This window comes from Peromyscus maniculatus, chromosome 2, assembly GCF_049852395.1.
Source record: "Peromyscus maniculatus bairdii isolate BWxNUB_F1_BW_parent chromosome 2, HU_Pman_BW_mat_3.1, whole genome shotgun sequence".
NCBI lineage: Eukaryota > Metazoa > Chordata > Mammalia > Rodentia > Cricetidae > Peromyscus > Peromyscus maniculatus.
Genome location: NC_134853.1, coordinates 134,238,774 through 134,263,595, shown reverse-complemented (window position 1 = coordinate 134,263,595; position 24,822 = coordinate 134,238,774). Strand labels below are relative to the sequence as shown.

The window sequence follows — 24,822 nt, the reverse complement described above, 5'->3', positions numbered from 1 at the left end:
GGCTCTCTCTGTCCCCATTGCATGGAAAGGCTTGCTCCTCCTGAGGAAATCCTTCTGAGATGGGGAGGGGTGTCCTTGGACCCACAGGCTGCTGTCTCTGCTCCTCTCCCAGTCATCAGCCATCCGTGTTGTTAAAACTGATTAGCTCAGTCGGTCCTGGCATGACTCCTCAGTTGTTCTGAACATGGCTGGCTACTTCCTCCACCCTAAATACTATTATTTCTTCCCTATCCTCTTTCCTTCTCTCCTACCATGGCAATCCCTTCATCCTGCCACTCAAGACTGTGAGCCTGAGATCTATTTTTTCTCCCCACCCTCAAGACCAAATCATTCTATCCTTGCTGTGGACCAGAGGCATATCTGAGGAGCTTCCCAATGGGCTGGGTCAGATCTTGACACCCAGGCTGAATCCTACCCTTTCCCTCTGGGAGGTGAATAGAAGCCAAGAAGGAAGTGAGACAAGCAGGATGGGAATCAACTGTGAGACCATTGAATTCCCTGTTGGAGGCAATTTGAGCTGGTGTCCACGTCTCTAGATTTGGGGATGAGTACTGAGGTCCAGAGAGGAAGAAAGAAAAAGCCTTTGCACAGCCTCTTAGCCCGTGTAACAGGTAGACAGACCCAATCCTGTCCCCAGGACAACGCTGCCCTTGAAGCCAGGAACCCTCTGACCCTGAATGGAAAAGATGGCACCCTAGGGCCTTCCCTGAACTATCTCTGTTCATCTGCCCCCTTTTGTTCCTTACCACACCTTTTGGTTTTGGTTTTTTAGACTGTCTCATGTAGCCCAAGCTGGCCTGAAACTTCGGGTTAATACTACACACTTTCTAACTGTTTAACTCTAGTTGTGTGTGTTTGTGCATTCCCTGTTTCCCTTCTAGAATGTAGGCTGCAGTGAAGAGCACCTGTGTTTGTTTTGTTCAATGTTGAACCCTTGCCAAGAGAACAGTATTTGCCCAGAGCAGGTGCTCAGCAAATGCTTATTAAATAAGAAAACAGAAGCTACACTTAGTTGGAGGTACCCACCCTACAAACTCCCAAGGGGGTCCACTGTCCATGTGCAATGGCCTCCCCAAGGCCCACAGTCTGTCTCAAATTCCATTCATGAAATTCCAGCACCTACATGGCAGCTCACAACTGTCTGTAACTCCAATTCCAGGGAGATCCACGCCCTCTTCTGGCCATTGTGAGCACTGCACACATTTGGTGCAGACCTGCATATAGTAAGCAAAACACCCATAAAATAAAATTTAAAAAAAAAAAAAATTAAATCTCTTAAAAAGAAAAAAAAAAAGACCAGGTGTAAAAGCTGCAGCCTCCACTGAGTTATCAGGAAACCTGAGGACACCAATGGTGGGTAACATCTTATTTGTCTGTCCTAATTCCTCACTGCGAGCAATGGACCCAACCAGGGAAACTGATCTAACAGGAAGGAGGAAGCTAACCCAATAGAGAGGTCTATCTGCCAGGCTGCTCAGAGCTGTAAACACAAGGACAGGACCCGGAGGCCCTGGGAAGCCTTGCAGGAGGAACAAAAGGACCCCCCTCCCACGGTAGCCTCCTTCCTCCCTACAGGCTTGTTCTAAGAGTCAGAGCTGGATCCCACTACCTAAGAGGAGTGGAACTGAGCCTTCCCAGGCTTTTCCTTTCAATGTCCTTGTTCTCGGGCTCTAGAGTGAAAAGTGCAAGCACAGAGTCCAGGCCCCGTTGTAAAACTTTTATTTAGAAATTTTCCCCATATAACCTTATATATATATACACACACCATCATCACCACACTGGTATTTTTTTCGTTTTGTTTTGTTTTTCCCCCCAATAAAGAGTCACACGCCCACAGTGTTGGCCTCTAGGCTGTACAAACATCAAGGTACCGGAGCAGTTACTCCTCTTCTGCAGAAAAATGCAGAGACCAACACAGTTCATCACATACAGTACGACACTGACGGAAAGTGCTGGGCCTGCCCACAGACGTGGCGTGCTATGTACACAGGCTGGGGCAAGCCTTCTGCAGAGGGTCATGTACCACTGGGATCCCAAGCATGGCTAGACCCACCCAAAAGGCCAAAATAGCTGTCAGCTCACTACAGTTGCCGTGCCCTTGGTTCTTGCTTCTGGAAAAGGAAAAAGGTTGTACCATCTTGTCACTTGCCACCACAAATAAACAGGAATTATTCTTGGAATATGGGATTCTCTCTAGTCCTTTTGTCCATTGTTTTCCTCGAATGTTTTCTCGTGCTTACGTTTTCCCCTTTTGTGCAGCTATTATTCTTGGGACCTTGCCATTTCTTCAAGGGTGAGGAGGAGGCAAAGGAAGAAAGACGTGGGGTATTGAAGATGAAAACAGAATTCGGGGTCTGCCTTAGAATTCGGGGTCTGCCTCAAGACCAAAAGCCTAGTCCTTCCTTTCCAGCCCCTTAGGGAGTACAGCAATCTGGAGGTGCTGTCCATATCCCCAATCTCTCTCCCTTTCTCACTCCTGTCTCTTGCCTTGGAATCAGGGAGTAATTAAGTTTAATCTAGGGAAATGAGGATCTGGAGAGTTCAAGGGAAAGTACTTTATAACCTAAATTACACAAATGTCAACTGCCGGGGCCTGAACTCCGGCTGGAACCTCACTGTGGGGTCAGCTGTAAGGGTAATGAGGCTTGTGTGTCTGCGCTGGGTATTGAACCCCAAACCTCATGTGTGCTGCTCTCCCACTGCACTGTATCCCTAGTGCACAGCAGAGCTCTTTACAGACCCCACTACCTAGCGGATCCATTCCAGTGTCGCTACACAGTCGAGAAAGGGAATCATAGCTTAAGCTCCCAACAAATGTGTGATCTCTCTCAGAGAAAATCCACCTACAGATCAACATTTTTCATTCCCAAATCATCATCCCACTGAGCAGCAAACACAGCCTTTGAGCTCAGGACAGTTGTTCCCTTTTCACACGGGTCAGACTCCTTGTACTAACTCCAAAGCAAGGAGAAGAAACCAACCTTAATGTCCATGGTAATACCTGTGACAGGAGATATGTATGTGATATGAGACAAAGAATCCCAGTGCCTCAGTAGCTGACCATATTGTCCCAGGGCCGTGGGGACTCCAGTACTTAATAGGAAGGGAGGGAAGCAGGATCCATCTTTGTCTGCCTAAGTCTGTACTCAGGCCCCATCATGGTACTGAAACTCAAACAGAAAAGTGATGGGCTCTTACATTACATGATGGGGTCTTCAGATGTTTTCTCTGACTCAAAGGCAAAACCCAGGGAGAAAGGAGAGAGAGAGAGAGAGAGAGAGAGAGAGAGAGAGAGAGAGAGAGAGAGAGAGAGAGAGATCGCTTAGGTGGTGCTGGTACAATGGCAGATACACAGGACTTCAGTGCAGTTTGTTCATGGGCTTGAACTTCATTATAGGCAGGCCTAGCTTTAAGAAAACTCGGTCCCACCACCAGGGTCGACACAGGAAAGAAACAATGGGGCGGTTGTCCATACTACAAAAGGATCCTCCACTTTACAAAATGACTTGCAGGGGCTATTTCTTTAAAAGATGAAGGAGAAGGATTTGCTTTACAGAAATTTCATGTACAGCTTTTAGAGGGGGCACTCATGTTGCATTAATCCAACCTACCACGTACACACGTGGGGCCTGCAGTTGCGTGGTGGGAACGTTCTTAAAGTTGGGCTGAGCAAATTGGCATGCTCAGGTCTCGAGCCAGGGCCTCACCTCTGACTGGATTCCTTGCCCTAGCAGCAGGTTGCATCTTGGGTTGTATCATGGCCCAGAGTTTCCACCAGCAACTTGTTAGGCAGAATCCCAAATGGAGTATTTATGGGACAGTTTGTACTCCACTTGGAAGTCCAGACCGTCAGCCAACAGACATCTTGCAACAGGAAGCTTCCAGGGAAAAGCCCATGGACTGCATAACCCCAGCACCAACATGCAATGCATCAGCGCAGTATCATTTACTCCCCTGCACGAACAGTGATGTGCAGGAGGTGAAACCCAACGCCCCCAACACTCTTGCTTTGCTTCATTCTAATGTCACTTTCCCTTTCTGTGCCTGCACACAGCCCAACAGAGCATGCTCCAGGCTGCTGACTTGGTCCTCACAGCTGCGGGATAGGAAGGCAAGTCTCAGTGGGGAGAAAGCAGAGCTCCGATTTCCCGGAGCAAGAAGGGCTGTTGGGTTTTCTGGCCCAGCTAGTTGAGAGCAGGCTGTCTGTTCACTGGCCATCTTTTCCAACCAGGCCCTGAAGAAGGCACCTCGAGGCTTGACTCTCCGGAGCAGCTGGCAAGCTGGATGGATCAACATGGACCTGGGTGAAGATGGGGCTCAAGAAATGGGCAGCTCTTGGGTACCTATATATTTGAACAGAAGCTGCCACAAAAGCCACCCCAGCCAGCTCGGGATGGGCTAAAGGCAAGGCAGAGGCTGCTGGATGCCTCAGGTAATGGGTGACAACCCCGGATCTTGTCCAAAACAAGGCTCACAAACTCTAGACCAAAAACAGTGACACGTGAGCCTCTAAGTGGGAAGTCTTGGGGATTGGAAAAGGGAGAAGACTGTGCCATCTTCAGATAAAGTACCTACTACTTCACTCCGTTTTCCTCGTCTGTTTCCAGGCAGGAAACAGAAACACCAGCCCAGGATCAGTTGGGACTTCCCAAAGTTCAGACTATAAGGGAAGTTCATCAAGTACATTGCCCTGCTTCTCATCCCAACTGCCCTGAGGCCCAGCAACCCAGGGGCCTAAGGGCCCCTGCCTGCTGGTCCTGGGCAGCCCCAGACACATCACCGGGGGCCAGCCCCATCGGTGGCAGGCAGCAGGGCAGGGTGGAGGCTGCGGGCAGTGTGCTTGGGTGTTGGTTCTTCTGTATAACTGTCCGGGCTGGCTGCTCCATCCAGAGAGCTACCACAGCTGGAGTTGGGGGAAAGCACATCCTGTAGAAGGTCTTCAGGGGGCATGCCACCCCCTGCCCCACCCCCACCAGCTCCCACCACAGGGTCCTTGCCAGGCTTGGCACGCTGGGTGCCTTCCTCCTCCTGGTCATTGAGCAACTTGGCCAGGAAGTTTATGTACTTCATGGCGAGGCGAAGGATCTCATTCTTGCTTAGCTTCTTGTCGGGTGGGTGGGTGGGGATCAGCTTTCGGAGCTCGGCAAATGCCCCATTCACATTCTGCTGCCGCCATCGCTCCCGGCTGTTGGTGAAGATGCGCCGCACTACTTTGGTGTGAGGACCTGAAGATGGAAGGACATACGTTAAAAGCAGGAAGAGACCTTCAAAGGGCTCCTCTACTGAGAAGCTCATCCTAGAAGTCCAGCTGATACATCATCTCTGAGATCTACATCCCTCCAGCCCTATCTAATTAACCTCACAATCCTATTCTCTTCCTCCCCATCACCTTCCATGAACATCTGTTTGTTCTGGGCTCCTCCTATGGGCTGTGTAGCATTTAATATTTCTTTTCTTTTTTCTTCATTTTGGTTTTTGGGACAGGGTCTCACTATGTATCTCTGGCTGTCCTGAAACTCGCTCTGTAGACCAGGCTGACCTCAAATTCACAGAGATCTGCCTGCCTCTGCCTCCCATGTGCTGGGATTAAAGGTGTGTGCCACTATGCCCAGCTAGATGAGAGCCATATTTCATTCAGTCACTTAGGCCAAGAGACCTTAGACACTAAAAGATGATGATTGAAGCCAGACTATCTGGGTTCAATTCCTGATCAGAACTCACTGCCACAACCTCCTCATCTGCACATTGGGAACCTTGCTGGTAATTCAGATCACAGATGGTTTCCATGGCTGATACATCATCACACAGGTAAAGCCCCTACAATAACCGCTTCTGCTCCTGTCTTCACTAAGTGAGAGATAGCTCTTACTGTCTGTTCGCCAGGTTTTCACTAACAACCAGCACCATGGTAGGCATTAAGTAGGGCAGATTAAGAGAGGCAGGGCTCTACCCTTGAGGAGTTTACATTTTTAATGAAGATGGAGGGTGAAGAACAAGGAACAAACAAACTAAAAACACAACAAAAGGGCAGCCGGGCCAGTAAAAGATGCAAAGAAGCTACTCTACTCAGCTAAGGTGCCTAGTAAAGCATTAATTCTAAAAAGCAAACAAAATTCCAGGTTGCAGCAAAGCCATCCAGACGCAGGAAAGGACGAAGAATCTCCAAGTGGATGGAATGAGATGCGCAAAGGAGCTGAGGTAGAAACCTGGCTGGTGTCAGCCTGGCTGGAGTAATAGGTATAAGAGAAGAGGAGGCAGGTCCCTGTCTCCTAAGTCCCTAAGTAAGAAGGGTGTAAATTCAGTTATAGGGGACACAGGAGCACCAAGTGAAGGCTTAGTATATGTTTCCTAAGTGGCATATCATAGTGGCAGGTAGGAGATTTCGGGGGGGGGGGGCGGGGGCAGGGGAAGGGAAGCAGAAGGAAAAGGAAAAACCTCTAGGCCCTCAACCCCAGGAAAGGAATAGAAGACACCCACGCCAGCCATGCCTGAAGGAAGGCCTCTGGCCCCAGTCATCATTATCATGCTGATTCTAAGACTGCCAGACAGTAGGGGGCTGGAGAGATGGCTCACTCCTTAAGAGCACTGACTGCTCTTCCAGAGGACCTGGGTTCAATTCCCAGCACCCACATGGCGGCTCACAGCTGCCTGTAACTCCAGTTCCAGGGGACTCGACACCCTCCCCAAGCATACATGAGGCAAAACACCAATGTGCATTTTAAAAGAAGACTTCCAGACAGCAGCTGACCCCAGTGCACATATGTACGCGCAATACCCAAGGTGCGTCAAGTATTCCAGCATGACCTGGGATTCTCAGAGTAGGGAAAACATGAGGTTCCACCAGTGTGGTAGCAGTCTTCCCTGCTACCACAAGCCATAGGCCCTGACAATCTTCAGGAAGTTCGGTGTACAGAAGGGATAGCCCAGCCTGGGGGTCCTACTTATGCTCTTCCAGTAACCACTAGGTCCAGAGCTCAGATTGGAAACTTGGGGAGAGGGAAGAAGGAAGGGAAGGGCATCTGAACCCACTGGTCACTTTAGGGCCAAGGATGGAGGCAGTGCTCAGTCTGGGACATACTTGACCAAGTAGATGCCTGATGTTTGGTGGTCCCTTTATCTCATTTGCATGTACCTGTACCCCCCACTCTGTTTTCCCCCAACAGTTTCCTCAGCCCTTGCCTTGCCTGCAATTCCCTGAAGCTTTCTAAGGGTCAAATATAGACTGGGAAAAACATCACAAACCAAAACTGAACTGCCTCAGAAAAGCAGTTTGGTAACCCCAGACCTCTAGACCAAAGAGGGGGGTCTCCCCGCTGTGACATAGGAGGACCAGTCTTTTGTGCATCATAGCTAATGCTCGTGAGCTGGTGGAAGCTCGTAGGTGGACAGGGGGCATTATAAGCGTCATCACAGTGAGAGCCAGACAGACTCGAAAGGGTGAGGATGAATCCAGAACTTATTCCAAAGTTGAAGGTCAGTGCTATAATTAAGGTCTAGGCTCTATGGCTCTGAGCCGGCTGCTTAACCTCTCTGAGACTCAATTTCTTCATCTGTGAAATAGAAGCAAATTTGACTGCATGGATTTGTGTTGAGAATTACACGAAGACCAAGTATACAAAAAAGTCTGATACATGCAGTAGGTGTCCAACAAATGGCAGCAATGAATGATAGCTGTGACCACCTCACTTCATATCCCTAGGGTGACTGATAGCTGTTAGCAATGTGTTGGTGCTGGGAGTCAAGCTGGGGATGAGACGCATGGAACTCCTGTGTTGAGGAGACCCCAGTGTTGGGTGGACACAACTTCACAGTCCCCTGACAGCTTTTGGACAAACAGAAAGAGAGAGGGGAGTCAGGAGTACCTACATCAGGTTCTGTCTCATCCAGAAGCACCCATCAGACAACCTTGCTCTTTATTCTATAAGTCAGTATCCTGGGCTGTTGTGGGTTCTAGTGTATTGGGTTCTTCTGTATTGTCAGACTTTAGCCCTTCACTTTCTAGAACCTTCTCTAGAAGCTCAAGTTCTACCACATACACCCTCTATAGGCTCCCAGCCTCCATCCCAGCTCTCCTCCAGCCTCAGCACACTTCCTGCCGGGGCTCCAGACAGACAGCAGCACTGAGAAGTCCACCATGAGCCTGAGTCCCTCAGTCCACTTTCCTGCCCTGGTACCATCAGGTCAACCTGGGGAGGAGTGGGCGGGTCTCCAAATCTCCACTCCACTCCAAGTCAAAGAGTATTCAGAGAGTCCCCAACAGTGCTGAGTCCCTCTGGTTATATATATATTCCACAGCACAGTCAGCCATCCTTGTTCTCAGCCCAGAACGTGGAAGAGAGACAGAGGGATCCCATAATAGACAGACCTGGGAAGAAACTCTTAAAAGGCACAACTCCAGCCAGAGATTCCACAGTGGGTTTGACATGCAGTTCAGGGACTTCCTGCAGATTAGGAATTGGAGCTGGGGACCTGAAGTGTGTCTAGCCTCCCTGGATCCTTGACAAAGTGTAGGGATCAAGCCTAGAGTAGGAACTACATGTGACGACGGACTCTACAGATTTGGTTTAAGTGCTAGTCCTAATTCAGCTCCAAGGTGCAGAGTTCTGGCAGTTTGGGGTTCCAGGGTGGCCTTCTCACCTCTGTGAGATATCTGCATTGTCCCCACGCTCCTACTCAGATGGCTCTAACCAGGGTGAGGGATGAGTGTAGACTCACCATCGGTAATCTCCATCTCATATGGGGAGGGCCTCCTCTTCACCCGGTTGTTGTTGGTAAACATGGGGAAGGCATCCGGCTCCCCGAAGAACCCACTGTGGAAAGAGCAGGTGGATAATAACGGGGTTGAAGATAAAAAGGCTCCTTAATGTATTCTCCCTGAATGTCTTGAGTGCCCCTCCTCCTAAGGTAGCTCTGTTCCCTGCATACTTACAAACATACACAGAAGCAAAGCAGGTGAACACATGGAACAAAGCATGAATGTTGAAAGTGTGTGTGTCCGCGAGCGAACACACACACACACACACACACACACACACACGGAGTGATGATAGGCAGCTCCAACACCACACAGCTCTCCTAGTGTCTCCTGCAATCAATCTCACTCCACCATCACCGCCCCCCCATCCCTCCTGGATGGAGCACAGATTGAAAACACTGGCTCGCTAACTCGCCACAGCGCTCTCCCGGCTGCTCTGCCACTGCGCCTTCTCCTAGAATTCCTTCCCTTCGCCTGCCTTTCGTTCTGCCTGCCTCTCACCCGCCCTCACCACAGGGGGCCAGCAAGGAAGCCGGTGTCCTCACACCAATTATACCCGGGTGGCCCCAACAACGCAGTTAACTGCGTTAACGGGCGGGCAAAAGGGCTAGGCTCGGATGGCAGTGTTGCTCACCGCATCCCAGCAGAGGTTGAGAAGAGCTGCCCTCAGCAACCGCCCCCGTAGATTCTTCTTCGCTGCAGCTTCCAGAAGTCACCCTTTGCAGCAAACACTACCTCTGCTGCAGAGGGGCATTCACACACTGGCCTGGAACTCATACTCAAAGAATCCCTCCTACCTAACACGGTTCTCAGCAACCTCCGCTGCTTCTCACACCCACCCACACGCCTGCATCCTCAAAGGAGCAGGCAAGCACCCGCGGTTTAGACACAACTGTGTGCTCCCTGAAGTCTCATCGGTCCTTGCCGGCCAGTCTGTCTCACTGGGGGCCCCTTTACCACTAGTTCCGGGGATGGGGGGGACTCTAGCCACTGCGCCCTTTCGTCCCGGAGTCTTTAGCCACCTCCGTTCTCCCTGAGCCCCGCCTGGACCCGGAACGCAGCAGAGGACCAGGTTGCTCACCTGCCGAGCGAGGCCAGCGGCTGGCTAAGGCTGTACAGCAGCGCTCGGCCAGGGCCGGCGGGGGCTGCCAACGCGGGCGGGCTCAGCTGCACCATGCGGCCGTCTCCAGGCAGCTCTGCCGGGGCCGAGGCGGGCGCGGGCGCTGGGGCGGGTCCCGGAGGTCTGCACAGCTCGGTGGTGGGCACTCGATGGCGAGCTTCGGCTGCAACCGCGTCGCGGCTCTTTAAGTCCCTCACGGCGGCACCGCCCCCACTGGCGGGGCCGCCCCCCGCGCTGCTGCGCGCGCCTAGTTCGATGACCGGGGGCTCCGCGGGGGCTGCGCGGCTTGTCTCCTTGGCGACGCCGTTGAGCAGGACTAGGTGCGGGGGGGCCATGCGGGCCTCCGCCGCGTCCTGTCCCTCTAGCTGCGGGTCACTGCGTGCCGCCTCGCTCGGCGGCCGCTCCGTCATCCTGTAACAGGGTAAGGGGCAGAGAGGAGATCACGCACTGAGATGGGAAAAGCGGACAAACTCAGCGCCACGTGGACACACCCCCCCACCCTGGTGGCGTGAAGGGCCTGCGGGCCTGGGGCTGGAGCGGAGTGGTGGTGTCTCTAAATTGGGAGAAGACGGTTGGGTAAGCCGGAGATACGCAGGGTCCAGGGGTAGGAACAGAGCTGGAGAAAGATGACTGCAACATTGGAAGAAAAGGAATACAGCCAGCGAAACAAAATCGAAGGGAAAAGGAGGAAGGAAATGCACGGAGAAAGAAAGATCACCCAGTCCCTCCTTCTTAGGCCACAGGGGAAGGGGAGGGGACAAATCCCCTGCGCGAGCGTATCCTTCCCGCCCCCCTTTTAGTTTTGGCGGGGAATCTATCCGGGCCCGAACAAGGTGCTTTAGCAACCTCTCCCGATCTGCTGCTACACACATGCACCACACATAAACACACCTAGAAACATTTTGGTGATGGAGTGGGGGTGTGGGGGCTGCAAGAACTGGGCTCTGTTCATCGACAGATGTCAGAAGTATCCCAGAAAAGCCAGCCACCTTCACCAACAGTCTCCCTGCCAAGAGAGAGGTTGCCTACACTAAGTAAATCCATGCTGTACTCTGCAAGCAGCTACCCTACCACGGGAAAAGAAGTCAAGGAACGGAGCTGATCCTGGATTCCAGTAGAACTCTCCATGCTCAGTTCTTGGACCTTAGGTAAACCTAGCCCACTCTAAGACCAGGATCACCCCCAGCCGATCCTGATGCCGGCCCTACCATCCTGCACACTCCACCCCATTCTGCTCAGCTGGACTCAAAAGTGAAGGTAGGTCTGGAAGGGAAACCTGACAGACACCAGGAACCCAGGCAGGGAAAATACTCCTGAAGCCAGTAGGATCTGGGTTCCTCTCCTGACGAAGATCAAGAAGGCCCTTGCATTCTTCTAATGAAGCCCCACGTGCACACACCGTGGTGTTCTCCATAACGTGGAACTCAGCTCTCACCGTACATTATCTTCTCATATAAACTCTGGAGCCCAGAGACTTCCTAGGCTCTAACCACACCTCTGAGATGAGCCCAGCCACTCATTTCCTAACAGTGTGAGGATTCTTGCATCACCTAGCTTCATTCAGATGGCACCTGGCCCAGCAACAGACCAGACACAAAATCTCTAAGACTCCCAAGTTGGAGGTACTTGTGGGTTGCTTTAATTTTACAAATAAAAATGCAACGAACTCACCAGATGTGGTGGCACATGCTTATAGCCCCAGCATCAAGAAGTGTGCTAAAGAATCCTGAATTTCGCCGGGCAGTGGTGGCACACACCTTTAATCCCAGCACTCAGAAGGCAGAGGCAGGCGGATCTCTGTGAGTTCAAGGCCAGCCTGGTCTACAAAGCGAGTTCCAGGAAAGACTCCAAAGCTACACAGAGAAACCCTTTCTCAAAAAAAAAATAAATAAATAAAAAATTTAAAAAAAATCCTGAATTTCAGGTTAGCCTAGGCTACACATGAGCCTATCTCCTCAATGTGTACATTTATGGATATATGTGCATATGCACATATACAGACAAAAACATGTATATTACCACGTTGGCAGGCTTTATAAATTGTTCAAACTAAGATTTCTGCTCCCAGGATTAGCTAATTGGGCTAAATTTATTTCATTTTAATTTTTGTTACATTTACTTATTTGTGTGTGAGGGTGCACATGCCACAGCCACTAATGTGGAACCCCGAGTACAGTTTTCAAGAGGCTGTTCTCTCCTAGGCTTGAGAGCAAAGCCCTGACCCACTGAGTTATCTCACTGGCCCAAACTGGGGGATTTTAAAACAGAAAACAAATACAAAAATGTCCAAGTCAGTTCCAAACAAGAATCCAGCTAATCAGTGGTGTCATACACGGAGCTCTCATTTGGCCACTGCAATGCTCTGGACCAGGGTTATCATAGGAACTGATCCCTCCTATTAAGGAAAGGACATTGAACCTCCTTCAGCCTCCTCCAAAACGTAGGGACTGCAGCTCAGGATACATGGGCTGTTTGGGGTTAGTTCAGTCTGGAAATAACACAATTCCCCAAGACTTGTTACCCACAAGTTGCAAAGCCAGTATAGCCCTGTGATGCTTCACTGAAATTGAGCTCATAATTGCAGTGTAGACAAGAGGTCTATACACAGAGAATACCAGAAGGATAGTTGCCACCCTGGCTTCCCTCCCTTCTGGTGAAGAGCACCCAAAGTAAACCAGCCCCTGGTGAAATATGCAAGCCAGAGGTGCTGGCCCCCTGCCTCACTGCCACCACCATCTGTGTGCTTTCAGTGACCAGGGCTTTAGTTCCAGCTTCTAATGACAAGCATCATGCACTGCACTAACTGAGCTCCAGCTTCCTGCTGGCACATTTATACTCCCTGATTAATTCTGCTGCAATGGGGACAGAAGCTTCTTCCCAACAGCCAAAGGGAACACGTATTCCAGATGAGTTGACCCTGGCCCCCAGTGCCTGGCCAGATGATATAAGTATCCCTATCGTCAAGGTTTCCAGTAGAACTTTCCATGCTCAGCTCTTGGACCTTGGGTAAACCTAGCCCACTCTAAGACGAGGATCACCCCCAGCAGCCCAGAGGTTAACACAGAATGGCTTTTATGCATTTGTTTTTAATTAAGGGAGAATGGAAAGGGAGAAAGCTCGGGACTAGACCAGTATTGACTAGTGGAGCTTTCGACCATTGCAACTCTTTGTGCTTCAGAGACCCAGGCTCCAGCCTCAAGCCCGATCTTCACCTCCTAGTTGCCCCAACCAACGCCAGCTAGCATGTGACAATGTGTTCCTGAATAAGGAGAAGGGACAGCTCCTTTCTGGGACACGCACTGCATCCTCCCCAGCAACTTCTAATACCCCAAATCCTAGCTCGGGATTTTATTATTATTATTATTATTATTATTATTATTATTATTATTATTATTATTTAAAGAAAGCCGCCGGCCGCCTTAGACTTGGCCTCCCACCCCTCCATCGGCACTCATATGCGCAAGACACAGTGGAGAAACACAAAGCCTGCACCACAACCAAATGACGACGCACTGTCTCTGCCACCACGGGAGTGGAGATGTGTTCCCCACAGCTTCCTAGGCCTCAGGCCTCAGCCGGGATGGCCTTGGCCTTTTTCCGGCCTGAGCTCCAAGCACAGCCCGCGCCACCCGGATGTAGCCACAACAAAGTTACGGTCCTAGTGAAATGTGCACGGAACCGGGACCATGGGAGCGGCCTGGAGGACATAATCCAACCAGCTGGTTTTATCCGAGGCCGGAAAAAGGAAAGGGCCCTGCTGGAGACCTGAGGCAGCTAGTGGCAGTCAGATCCCGGGCTCTTAGCCTAGGTTGGTCCCCCACTCCCGCGCTCCAATGTTCTCAGTTCTGAACCTCCCCCACCCCAGTCCGCAAACCTGAACACTGTTTCCACAGACATTGCCCCCCTCCCTCCCGCAACTCAAAGACTCCGGGGCCCGCAACTCACCTGGGGCATATTTAGAGAGACCGGCCCTTCTGGTTAGGACCTCCACTCCTCCGATGGAGAGGGTCGAGGTAGGAACCCGGATCTGTGTTTTCCCCCCACTCTTGTTGAGAGGCCAGCAGTTACTTAGCTAGCGGTGAGGTCCTGCGCGGTCTGCCGCGCCCAAAGCGAGTTTCCAGGAAAGATGGGGGTGGAGAGAAAGAGGGAGGGCGAGAGAGAAAATGGGGGGTCAATGGCTGGGAATTACCTCGTGTGCCCCGCCAGCCCAAAGAATAGCAAACGTCTTTCCGCCTCCAACTTGCAGGTGTTTGGAGCCCCCCTCCCCCAAACACGTCCGATTAAAAAAAAAAAAATGAACCCTACACCTGACCAATCAGGAATAACTACTTAGTCCAACAACAACAGCCTCTCCAGGCAGGCTGCCCAGAACATTTTCGAACCCTCTAACGGATCTGTTTGATTCAGTATGGCCGAATTTGTTTTCTAAGCATGGATTCCTCTATGCGGGTTTTCTCGGCAAACTGAGCCCAGGCTCCTGCGGCCGCCACAGCGCGGAAGGTGTAATTCCCTATATGACGCGAGGGGAGGGGGGGGGTACTTGGTGGAAAAGACAAGACTCTTCAGGCTGTGGTCGCCGGGTCAGAACCTGGGAGCTCCCAGCCATTCCCTTCATGACCCCCATCTACAAACCTCCTGTCCAGAACGAAGGCAGAACCCGCTTCCAAATGCCCTATATTTCCCTGTAGGGTTGAAGGGGAGAGGGTTGTAGCTGATTCAGTTGGGTTCCTTGTTTTCTTTCTACTGGCGCGGGGGGGGGGGGGCGTAATAAAGGAGGGGATTTCTACACTGTTGCCCCCACCACCTTCACAAAACGATTTTCTGTATTTTTTCAGGGTTTTGATTGGCAGAAGGTGGAAGAAACGCTTATAATGTTTTGTAGAGAAAAACAGGGCAAAAGGGAATCGGATCAAAAGAACCCTGGCGCTGCTTCCAAGTGAGGTAGCTGGATTTGGTTTGCTTTTGTCCGCCCCCCCCCCCCCCAACACCTCAGGTTTTTAAATTCGTTTTGCTTGAGTCGTCCACCTTCTAATGGCACGTCCAAGTCTTGGGTTAATTGCGAAGGCTCCTTCTCTCTGCTGTGGCTTTGGCGGAAGAGCAGGACTACCTCCTCCCAGGGTATCAATTCGGTGCGGGAGGTTTTCTTTCTCCTTTCTAATCCAAAGGAAGGAGGGGAGGGAAGAAGGGGGAGTCCACCCGTTCCCGGTGTTACTTGAGGTTAATGTTCGCTTTATGGCTGAATCTCCGTTCCGAGCACCTCTCCATTTTCTTTCCCTACCCCAAACCTGGCAACTTGGAAAACAGAGCTAGGGAGGGGCGACGACTGGGCTGCTTTGTTCGCCCTCCAAAGCAGCTGAAGGGACGAGCCGGCGAGCTTTTTGTTCGATTGTTTTAATTAAAATGGGGGTGTTAATAGTGATGGTGGTGGTAACGAAGGTATTATCACAGTAAAGAAGAAAAGGCAATCCTTTCTTGTCCAGTTAGGGCGGCACTGACGCGGTCCTTCCAAGGAAAGCAGACTCCGAGGGCAGCCACCCGCACGCTGGGGGTCTGACCCTGCCAGGATGGGGCAGGGACTGAGAAAATGTCTTCAGGGGTGATGCCAAGGACCCCCCACCCGTGGCACCAGACCTGGAAAGTGCGCCCATTGTCCTTCCCGGCCTCTCCCCCAACCGCCGCAGACGCACCCACGAAACTGACCAGAAATAGGCGAAACCTGGACGCTGGAAGACGCTGGCCTCGGTGAGCGCTGTTCAGCTTCCAGCGTGAAAGACCCCCCCTCAAAACAGCGAACCCCCCCAACACCGAGGCACAGAGGGCCTCCGGACAAAGCTGTCGCTCACTGGGCTCTGTCCTCCCACCAGAGCCAACACTGGCTCCCGAATACATCATAATTTGGAATAAAATGTGAAATCCCGCTCCCCGCCCCCATGCGGACGCCCCCACCAGCGCCACGATCTCTCGCTCGCCCTCCCCCCACTCCCGCCCCCAGCGATTTGCAAACGCACCTCTAAAGGACACAGGCACACAGGCACAGGACTCTCGGTGGACAGGACCACACATGGTCCAGCCCCAGAGGAGGGAAGCAGATGAGCACAAGCCTGCCCTATCCCACAAGCCGGCACAGGCAGCCCCGCACACTGTCCAACATGACACAGCGACATCAGTCACACGCAATCGCTCACAGACACACAACCTCACAGGCTGAGGATCACACCCGCCCGGCATAACGAAGCCGGCCCAAGGCCACACACCACGACACAAGGACCGACCTTGTTGAGAAAAGAAACGGGGTAATTTACACACAACGAATAAAACACAGAAGGGCCGAGGAGCGTCGGAATTCCCACACCCAAACAGCGCGGGCTTCACACTCCCGCACACGACCTATCGCCAAAAGCCCACGCGGAGAGCAGCCACCGCCGCCCGCCGCTCACGCACACACTCTCAACCCGGCCGCCCGCACACACAGCCCAGAAGCAATGGAAGTCGCCAGCGCCTTGCGCTTTTCTGTCTATTGCGCAAGGGGAAAGGGGGAAGGAAGGAAGAGAGTCTCCCCAGCGGGAGGGGCGGCAGAAGGCGGCGTGGAAAGTGCCCCCCCCCGCCGCTCCGGGGGGAGCAGAACCCCGGGAGAGGGAGCCCAGGCTTCGGCGCGCACGGGGAAGGACCGTAGAAACGGACGGGCAATTCCGCGGGAGGTGGCTGTCGCTAGTCCCCGGGAAGAAGGCCGGGATGCTCACGTTTTTGCGCCCTGGGGTGCGCGCGTGGCCATGTTGGGCCTCCCCCGCCCGCGCCCAGCCGCGCGCTCTAATCCCGCTCCCGCCCGCGGCCTCGTTAGCACCGGCCGTGTGCGCCGCCGAGATAAGGCGCCGCCGCGGGCCCGCCCGCCCCAGATAAGCGCCTCGGCCATTATGGGCCAAATGATTCATTTTAATTTGGCAATTTCTCCGGAGGCAGCGGGGACGGGTTGCGGCGCTGGGCTGGCCCAGGAATGCGCACAGAGAGGGCTGAGCGTGCAGGCTGGGACCTGGCCGGTCCAGCCCCATTTCCCACCCCCGGCCTCTCGGGATTCCCGCTCCCCGCAAACAACAGCACTCGGTTCTCCGCCTTCCAGATGCTCCTTCAGCGGCTTTGGCCGCTGCTTTAGCTTCTTAAGACCACCGTGACTCCCGAACCATCACCTCCAACCTTCCCTTCTTCATTCATTCTTTCTCTTGTGTCTTCGAAAGCAAATAGCCGCGGTCTGTTTCTCTTAATCCCATACCCCACTCCCAGCTCCTCGATGACGGTCAGCGCTGGCCCCTGACCACTCTAAACTGGGGTTGCTCAAATCCAAGGGGGGGCTCTATGGGAAACAGAAAAGATGTCAATAGAGATATGAAAATGTCCCTTCGGCTTGGTTTCAGAAAGAAAGCAGAACCCACGAAGGCCCTCTTCCCACCCACCCCCTGCCGCCCTGTTGCTTAACACACGGCTTTAATCTTAGTACTGAAGCAGATATTATTTAGTTTTCATTAAACACCCCTAGGAATAGGAAATACATTGGAGGTTGAGGACTTGCCTATCCTTTGCAAGACCAAGGATTCGATTCTGAGCACTGCAAAGATAAAATAACCAAGTACACAAATTAGTGAACTCTAAGTTGGTTCTTTTCTTTTTCTTTTTCTTTTGGTTTTTCAAGACAGGGTTTCTTGGTGTAGCCCTGGCTGTCCTAGACCTCACTCTGTAGATCAGGCTGACCTCGGATTCAGAGATCCACCTGGCTCTACCTCCGCAGTGCAGGCATGTGCCACCACCGCCAGGCTTTTATTTTTTAAATTAGCATGCAATTAGATATCATTATGGCACCTTTGAACAAAGCACGCGCTTTAGTAATACTCCTTCCCCTTGGTCTAGCTCACCCCCTAAACTGATGCTTTTATTATTCCCAATCCACAAGTGAGAAAATTGCATGGGGGGAGCTGTGGCAGGGCAGTACCAAAGTAACTCAATGTTAAATTTCCAGTGAGTGACAGAAGCCTGATGTGAAGGAAGTTTGGCACTGAAGCGCATAGGCTCAGCCCCTTGTAGAAGCCCAAATGGGTGGAAGAGTATCTGGCCTTATGTCTTCATAGTAGTGGAAACTGGAGGCTGTAATCCTAGTACACAGGAGGTAAAGACAATGAACCAGAAGATTAAGTCCATTCAACAATTTACGGGATCCTAGGCCAGCTTGGGCGACATGAGACCCTGTCTCAAAAAATTAGAACGCTGGCTGTGGTAGTGCACGCCTTTTAACCCCAGCAATTGGGATGCAGAGGCAGGTGGGTATCCTCAGAGCTCAGAGTTCAAGGACAGCGTGGTCTACATAGAGAGTTCCAGATCAGTCATACCTACGTAGTGAGAACCTGCCTTGATGAGGAGGCGAGAAACAAAGGAAAAGTGTAAGAGCCAGTTAGGGAGGACCAAAGTGCAACAGTATCTTCTGGTTGCAATAGGACCCCTGCAGATGAACTCACAGCTGGGTTACCTGCACAAGTTCAAGCCAGAGGCCCCACCCCTAACTGAAGAGCTATTGACAACTGATGACTCTGGAGGAGGGGAGTCGTTTTTAAGGGTGTGTTCCCTGGTGCATAGGCCATCCTCTAGTAGATGGCCCCACACCCATGCATTAATGGATCTCTGGATTAACAAAAAAAAAAAAAAAAATGTATGTGTATGAGTGTTTTGCCTGTATGAATGTCTGTGTACTGTGTCCAGAGACCAGAAAGGGGGGTTGGCTTCCCAGGAACAGGAGTTAAAAGTATTTGTGAGCCAGCATGTAGGCACTGGAAATTAAATCCCGGTCCTCTGGAAGAGCAGCCAGTGCTCTTAACCACTGAGCCAGCTTTCTAGACTCTCAGTGCGGTTAACAGGTTAACAGGTTAACAACAACAAAAGACACCAGAATGGGAGGAGGTAGGGGAGTTGGGGTGTGTGTTTGTGAATATGACCAAATTGTATTTTTATGAGATTCTCAAAGAATAAAGGACATGTACCTTTAACCCCAGCACTCACAGAGGCAGGCAGATCTCTGAGTTCCAGGCCAACCTAGTCTACATATGGAGTCTCAGAACAGCCAAAACTACATAGAAAGACCTTGTCTCAAATACACCTAAATAAAGCCAGGGGTAACACAGACCTTAATCCCAGCACTCAGGAGGCAGAGGCAGGCAGATCTTTGTGAGTTCGAGGCCAGCCTGGTCTACAGAGAGGTCCTGGCATACCAAAGCTACACAGAGAAACTCGGTGTGTGTGTGTGTGTGTGTGTGTGTGTGTGTGTGTATGTGTGTAACTAAATAATATTTTTAAATTACATATATATCATGACAAAAATAATTTTAAAAGCAGGTGGTTGGGAGCTGATGTGACATCATATGCATTTATCTGACTGTCATACAGAAATTAAGGACGTTAAAGGAAATTAAGAGGCAGAGAGGTGGGACTTGACCGAACTTACAGCTAGAGAAAAGCTGGCATCTAAGCTCTGTTGTCCAATTCCCAACTCATAGCCCCACTCAGCATACCAGCCTGTGTTGACTTTCCAGTGGCTTTGAATGTAAAAAAGCCCCTAATCTGGTCACAGACTGAAGACCCACTCAATGACTGATCCTAGGTGTGGTCTCTGTTCCGTCCCTCCTAGACTTCAGGACCAATACACGAAATGGAGTGTAGTTCAGTATACCTGTCTGTGCTGCTTGTTCATGGGTCCTTTGATGACAGTCCAGCTGCTATGTATATACAGGCAACTTGCATGGAATCTCCTAGCAAAAAGGCCACCCGTGTCCTGAGAAAAATATCCATTTCTCCCCCACCCCTCCCCACAAAGCCCTTGCCTTTGTCTGACTGCTTGGTTTAGAAAGAGTAACCGGCATGTGGCTGAGATTGAACCCATTCTGCCTGTGCTGTAGAACAAGTCACTCAACAGCGCCTAACCTACTGGTTCTCAACCTGTGGGTTGAAGGGCCATTTCACAGGGGTCACCTAAGACCATCAGGAAACAGATATTTGCATTGCAATTCATAACAATAGCAAAATTACAGTTATGAAGTAGCAACGAACATAATTTTATGGTTGGGGTCACCGCAACCTGTTTTAAAGGGTCGCAGCATTAGGGAGGTTGAGAACCACTGTCCTAATTCCTGCACAACCGGGACATCTATTCCTGTACTGCATGTGGGCTTAGGTGGTCATGCTTCCCGGAGAAAGCCAGGCCTGGACCAATGGCTAAAGCGGGAGAGTTCATGTAAGAAACGGAAAACCGGTACAGTATGGGTGGAGGAACTGAAGGTTTTGTTTTTACCATTTTGTTTGTTTAAGTAAGGGCTTGGTGTCCTATGTAAGATCAGATTTGCTTTTTTAGGAAACGCTTGGGTTGAAATGGCGGCGAGGGTTGGGGGGAGGCGGGGAAGTGAAGGCTGAGTGTTTAGGAGCCAGTACAAAGACCAGAGGAGGGAGTTGGAGCTTGTTCTAATCCTTCTTAGAGGAAGGGGGTGGAAGAGAGGATGTGAGGGTGGATGTTTTGTTTGTAGTATATAGACTGAGTTTGGAAAAACGGGTGGAGAGTAAGGTAAATGGGAGAATCCAGGCAACCTTGGGTTTCTGGATGCAGACTCCGGGGCAGTTTAGTTACTTCAGGAGAGGGGGTGGGGGCGGGGATGTCTAGAGGCCTAGGGACTTGGAAAGGTTATGTATTTTGTCTTGAACTCGATGACCGATGACCGCTAGATCCTTTTCCAGGGTGTGAAACAGCCTTCTCCAGTACTTCCAAGGTCGGTAAGGAAGGAGGAGGGTTGGATGGAAGGTACGGAAGGTACGGGGAGCGGGGAGCGCCGGTGCAGCATCTGCCCATTCCCGGCTTCTAGCACATGGGCCTCAGCAGCTTTGCCCCTCCAGGGCCGCGGGGACCCCCGCCTGAGGCTGGGGGCTCTGACGTGAGCAGGCTCCGCGTTCCCTGTTTCCGACGGTGGAAAAACGGAAATTGAGCTAAGCCGGGCGCCGCCCGAAATAGCATCTGGTGCCTGTCGGTCAGCGCTTTGTCCGAGCGCCCCTGAGCCAGTGACTCGGCAGCCAGGAAATGCCAGCCCTCAGCCTCGGTCGGGCAGGAAACTCAAAGCGCCTCGGTGGGGGTGGCGCGGGTGTGGGGAGGTGCAGACCCAGGGAGTAAGTCTGGAGTCCGATCCCCAGTAGGCAAAAGCGCGGTGGGTACAGAATTTTCTGATACCAGGGTCTGGGTTGTCTGCACTCCAAAGCCTAGGGTTTGCAATGTTTTCAGGTGTTTCTGCTACCCTATAGCTGGGTGCTGGACCATCTCTGAGCTTCCACTCCTGGAGGGATTCGGTGTGCCAGCACTCTGATGGGCAGGCAGCTGGGTTTATCTCCAACAAATTTGTATCGTGGGTGCTATGTGCCAGGCCTATGTTTAACTTCATAATATTAATTCTGTGGATTCTGACACAGCTCGAAGAGGTAGAGAGATCTAAGACTTCCCTTTGGTAGACGGCACAGACAGTCTGAGCAACTTGCTGAGAATGCCCATCTGGTAAGTGGTGAAGGCAGAATTCCCACCCAGGACAGTCTGGAGCCTCCAGGCAGGATGCTAACAAGACCATTGCACAGTATGCCCAAGCCGTCATGCTTTCTCATTGGTGGGTTGCATGAGTCTAGGCAAGACAGCCTCTTCCATTTTCCTCCTCTGTAGAGAGGAGGTGATAACAGTCCAACCCTGACGCTGGGTTTTTTATAAGGATTAATTATTGCTGATGGTAAAAATGTCCACTTAAGGAGATGTCATAACCAGCCCCCCTTCATTTCCATGTAACCGTTTTCTATTTTTGTCTTTGTCCTTTACTGGAGAAGAACCCCTTCCTTGCCAGTTTGCAGGCCTGAGCCCAGAACCCCACATGTGAAATCGTTTCCACTCTCATACCCAGCCTCACCCTGGGCACTTGCAGGGATGGAAAGGGCTTTGTCTAATGTATAATTTTCAGAGGAAGGTTTGGTGTCACCTATGCTTGATAGAAAAGTCAGACTCTAGGATCCCCTGGAAGACAGGCCAGGAGGGTTTGAATCATCCTCCAGGGTGGTGTCTGCAGCACACAGCTTAAGAACCAGACCAATCTTCCACCATTTGTAACCAAGTCCAAAGCGAAATGAGTGAGTGGATGCAGAAGGCAGCGGACTCTCCAGGATTTCTAGCCCCCTCATCCCTGCCCAACCCATGCTTCTTCTGGAAGTATTCATAGGACTAAAGGCATGTGCCCCAGCTTGTGTACCCAATCTTGTCTGTCCTCAGGATAGAGCATCCAGGATGGAACAACTGCCATCAATGGTTTTCCTTTCAGGCCATTAGGAGGGTAACATACGCATAACCACCACTCTCTGTAGCAAATGGTTGTTGATGGTCACCAAGACAGTGCCCAGGCTCATGATACACATCAAGACAGTAGATATAGGGGCTGGAGAGATGGCTCAGTGGTTAAGAGCACTGACTGCTCTTCCAGAGGACCCCGGGTTCAATTCCCAGCACCAATATGGCAGCCCACAGTTGTCTGTAATTCCAGTTCCAGGGGACCTGATGCCATCGCAAAACAGCAAAGCACATAAAATAAAAATAAATAATTTTTTAAAAAGACAGTAGCTATGACTCTAGGCCCTGATCATGCATGCACTGAACACCTACTGTGTGTACCTGTTTCTGCATATGTCTCCTGTCATCCGACTGTGCATAATGACCCTGTCATGCTGCTGGGGTGATGTTACTTTGGAGGTGAGAAAACAATCTCACCCTTGGTCACTTGGCTGGTATGGTCTTAGGCAGCATGGGCCTATTGTTCCCCCCATTCCTGTTGGCTATATGACATTTCTTCCTGTGTGAGAACTACTTTAAAATCTTCAGCTGAACATTGCATGTGATTGCAATGTGCCCGAGTTTAAATTCCTTGTGAATTTAGAAGACAAAGTTTTCATGAAGAGAAGAAAAAGTTACACCAGAGAAAAAGAAATTAAGGCTACAAGGAGCTGCCTTGGCACAACCATCAAAAACGGCTCAAATGTGAAGGGATGACAACACCAAGTGTTGATAGGGATGGAGGTCAACTGGGATTCTTTGCTTTTCTAATACTGCACTCTTTTTAAAAGTTTTTATGTTCTGTGTGCATTGGTATCTCACCTTCATGTATGTCAGATCCCCATGAATGGAGTTGCAGACAGTTGTGAGCTGCTATGTGGGTGCTGGGAATTGAACCTGGGTCCTCTGAAAGAGCAGCCAGTGCTCTAAACTGCTGAGCCATCTCTCCAGCCCCTAACTGGGATTCTTTTTTTTTTTCCTTTATTTTATTTTATTTTATTTTATTTTATTTTATTTTATTTTACAATACCATTCAGTTCTACATATCAGCCACGGGTTCCCCTATTCTCCCCCCTCCCACCCCCCATTCCCACCTCCTCCAGGGCAAATCCTCCCCCGAGGACTGCGATCAACCTGGTAGACTCAGTCCAGGCAGGTCCAGTCCCTTCCTCCCAGACTGAGCCAAGTGTCCCTGCATAAGCTCCAGGTTTCAAACAGCCAACTCATGCAATGAGCACAGGACTTGGTCCCACTGCCTAGCTGCCTCCCAAACTGATCAAGCCAATCAACTGTCTCACCTACACAGAGGGCCTGATCCAGCTGGGGGCCCCTCAGCCTTTGTCAACTGGGATTCTTGTACATTGAGAAAATTACTCAGCCATCTTGGAGAAGACTTTGGTAGCCCCTTATAAACATATGGTTAATACACACATACTTACTGAGAGAAGTAAAAGCAAATCCACATGAAAGCCTTATTCACAGTAGCCAAAAAGAAATAAGCTGGGAGTAATGGCACACAGCTTTAATCCCAGTGCTTGGGAGGCAGAGGCAGGTGGATCTCTGTGAGTTCAAGGCCAGCCTGGCCTATATTGTGAGTTCCAGGACAGTCAGAGCTACATAGTGAGACCCTGTCTCAAAAATAAAAAAAAAAAATTTAAAAAAGTAGAAATAAAAACAAGTAGAAATAATTTAAAAGTGTATCAACAGGTGGTGCAGGCTTGAAACTGAATACTGCTAAGCAATAAAAACTTCAGATACATGTAAAAGCCTAGAACCCCCTTCCCCATGCACACTCAGTGAAAGAGGCCAGACAGCATCTATAGTATCTGGCTAGATTTACATAAAACTCCAGAAAAAGCAAAATGAATCTATAATGGCAGAGTTCAGAAGGGTAAGAAGCAATGGTGCAGGGGTACCACCTCAAAGACACACAAGGAACATCCCATCAGAGACATAGTCTACACGTTGACTGCGGTAATGACTATACAGTGCATGTATTTGTCAATCCTCAGCCAACTGGATACTGAAATGGTGCACCTTAAAAGCACGTCTTAACACAGCTCTTTACAAACATTCTTTGTGCCCTTCCTCAAGCTTACCTCGTCTAGAAAACTTCCCTGTCAACCTGCCCCGTTGGTGCTGTCCCTCCTCTCCCTCTTCCTGGCTGACTTGTCAGGAGCCTTCCACCCAGTGACACTTGTGCTGCTCAGTCCTGGTGCACAAGGACAAGGGGAAGCTCTGGAGATAAGAGAGGACCTGAGCTGATGCTGTTTGGAAGAGAGGCGTGCACTTCTGTAGGAGGTAGGGCCACTTCTTCCTCTGACCTTCAGTCCTCCTATCGGTACCAAGGATGCAAGGTGGGGGGGGACCCCGGGATCCATCTCTTTCATCTCTTATCTTGTTCACTCTGCTTTTCACCTCTCCAGTCTCTATCTGAGGCTCAGGCAAACTCGGAATCTGCTCCTCTTTCCTGTATAAAGCCCTGCATCTGTCTTTAACCTCTCATCCCTGCTTCTTTCCTCCACAGCCTCTGCTTGCGCTTTCAGTAAGAACTTCTGTTCTGCAGAGGCACCTGAGAAA

The 24,822-nt window shown here is 50.9% G+C and overlaps 1 protein-coding gene and 1 long non-coding RNA gene across 5 annotated transcripts; one reads left to right on the top strand and one right to left on the bottom strand.

The window, feature by feature from the left end:
• Window positions 1-1,703: 1,703 nt before the first annotated feature.
• Window positions 1,704-16,642, bottom strand: Tal1 (TAL bHLH transcription factor 1, erythroid differentiation factor). Of its 4 annotated transcripts, none has more exons than XM_042271618.2 (5): window positions 15,884-16,642; window positions 13,821-13,970; window positions 9,837-10,286; window positions 8,716-8,810; window positions 1,704-5,225 (listed from the first exon to the last, which is right to left on the bottom strand). In XM_042271618.2, exons 3-5 carry the CDS (start codon window positions 10,283-10,285, stop codon window positions 4,777-4,779), a joined length of 993 nt encoding a protein of 330 aa, XP_042127552.1. In that variant the 5' UTR covers window position 10,286; window positions 13,821-13,970; window positions 15,884-16,642; the 3' UTR covers window positions 1,704-4,776. The 4 variants fall into 4 exon arrangements, with proteins under 4 accessions (XP_042127552.1, XP_042127553.1, XP_006986675.1 ...); XM_042271619.2 differs by having other exon boundaries at window positions 16,148-16,642; XM_006986613.4 differs by lacking the exon at window positions 15,884-16,642 and adding an exon at window positions 15,576-15,785.
• LOC143271949 (uncharacterized) lies at window positions 10,177-11,545 on the top strand. Its single transcript, XR_013049286.1, has 2 exons — window positions 10,177-10,296; window positions 10,834-11,545. It is a non-coding gene; the product is annotated as an uncharacterized LOC143271949 (long non-coding RNA).
• Window positions 16,643-24,822: the final 8,180 nt, after the last annotated feature.

Bases quoted from the DNA above. Each gene is read 5' to 3' on its own strand.
- Tal1 (XM_042271618.2), bottom strand. From the start codon at position 10,285: ATGACGGAGCGGCCGCCGAGCGAGGCGGCACGCAGTGACCCGCAGCTA. The intron at 8,811-9,836 runs GTGAGCAACCTG...CTCTTTCCACAG, and splicing joins CCGCTGGCCTCGCTCGGCAG to TGGGTTCTTCGGGGAGCCGG. The intron at 5,226-8,715 runs GTGAGTCTACAC...TTCCATCTTCAG, and splicing joins TGAGATGGAGATTACCGATG to GTCCTCACACCAAAGTAGTG.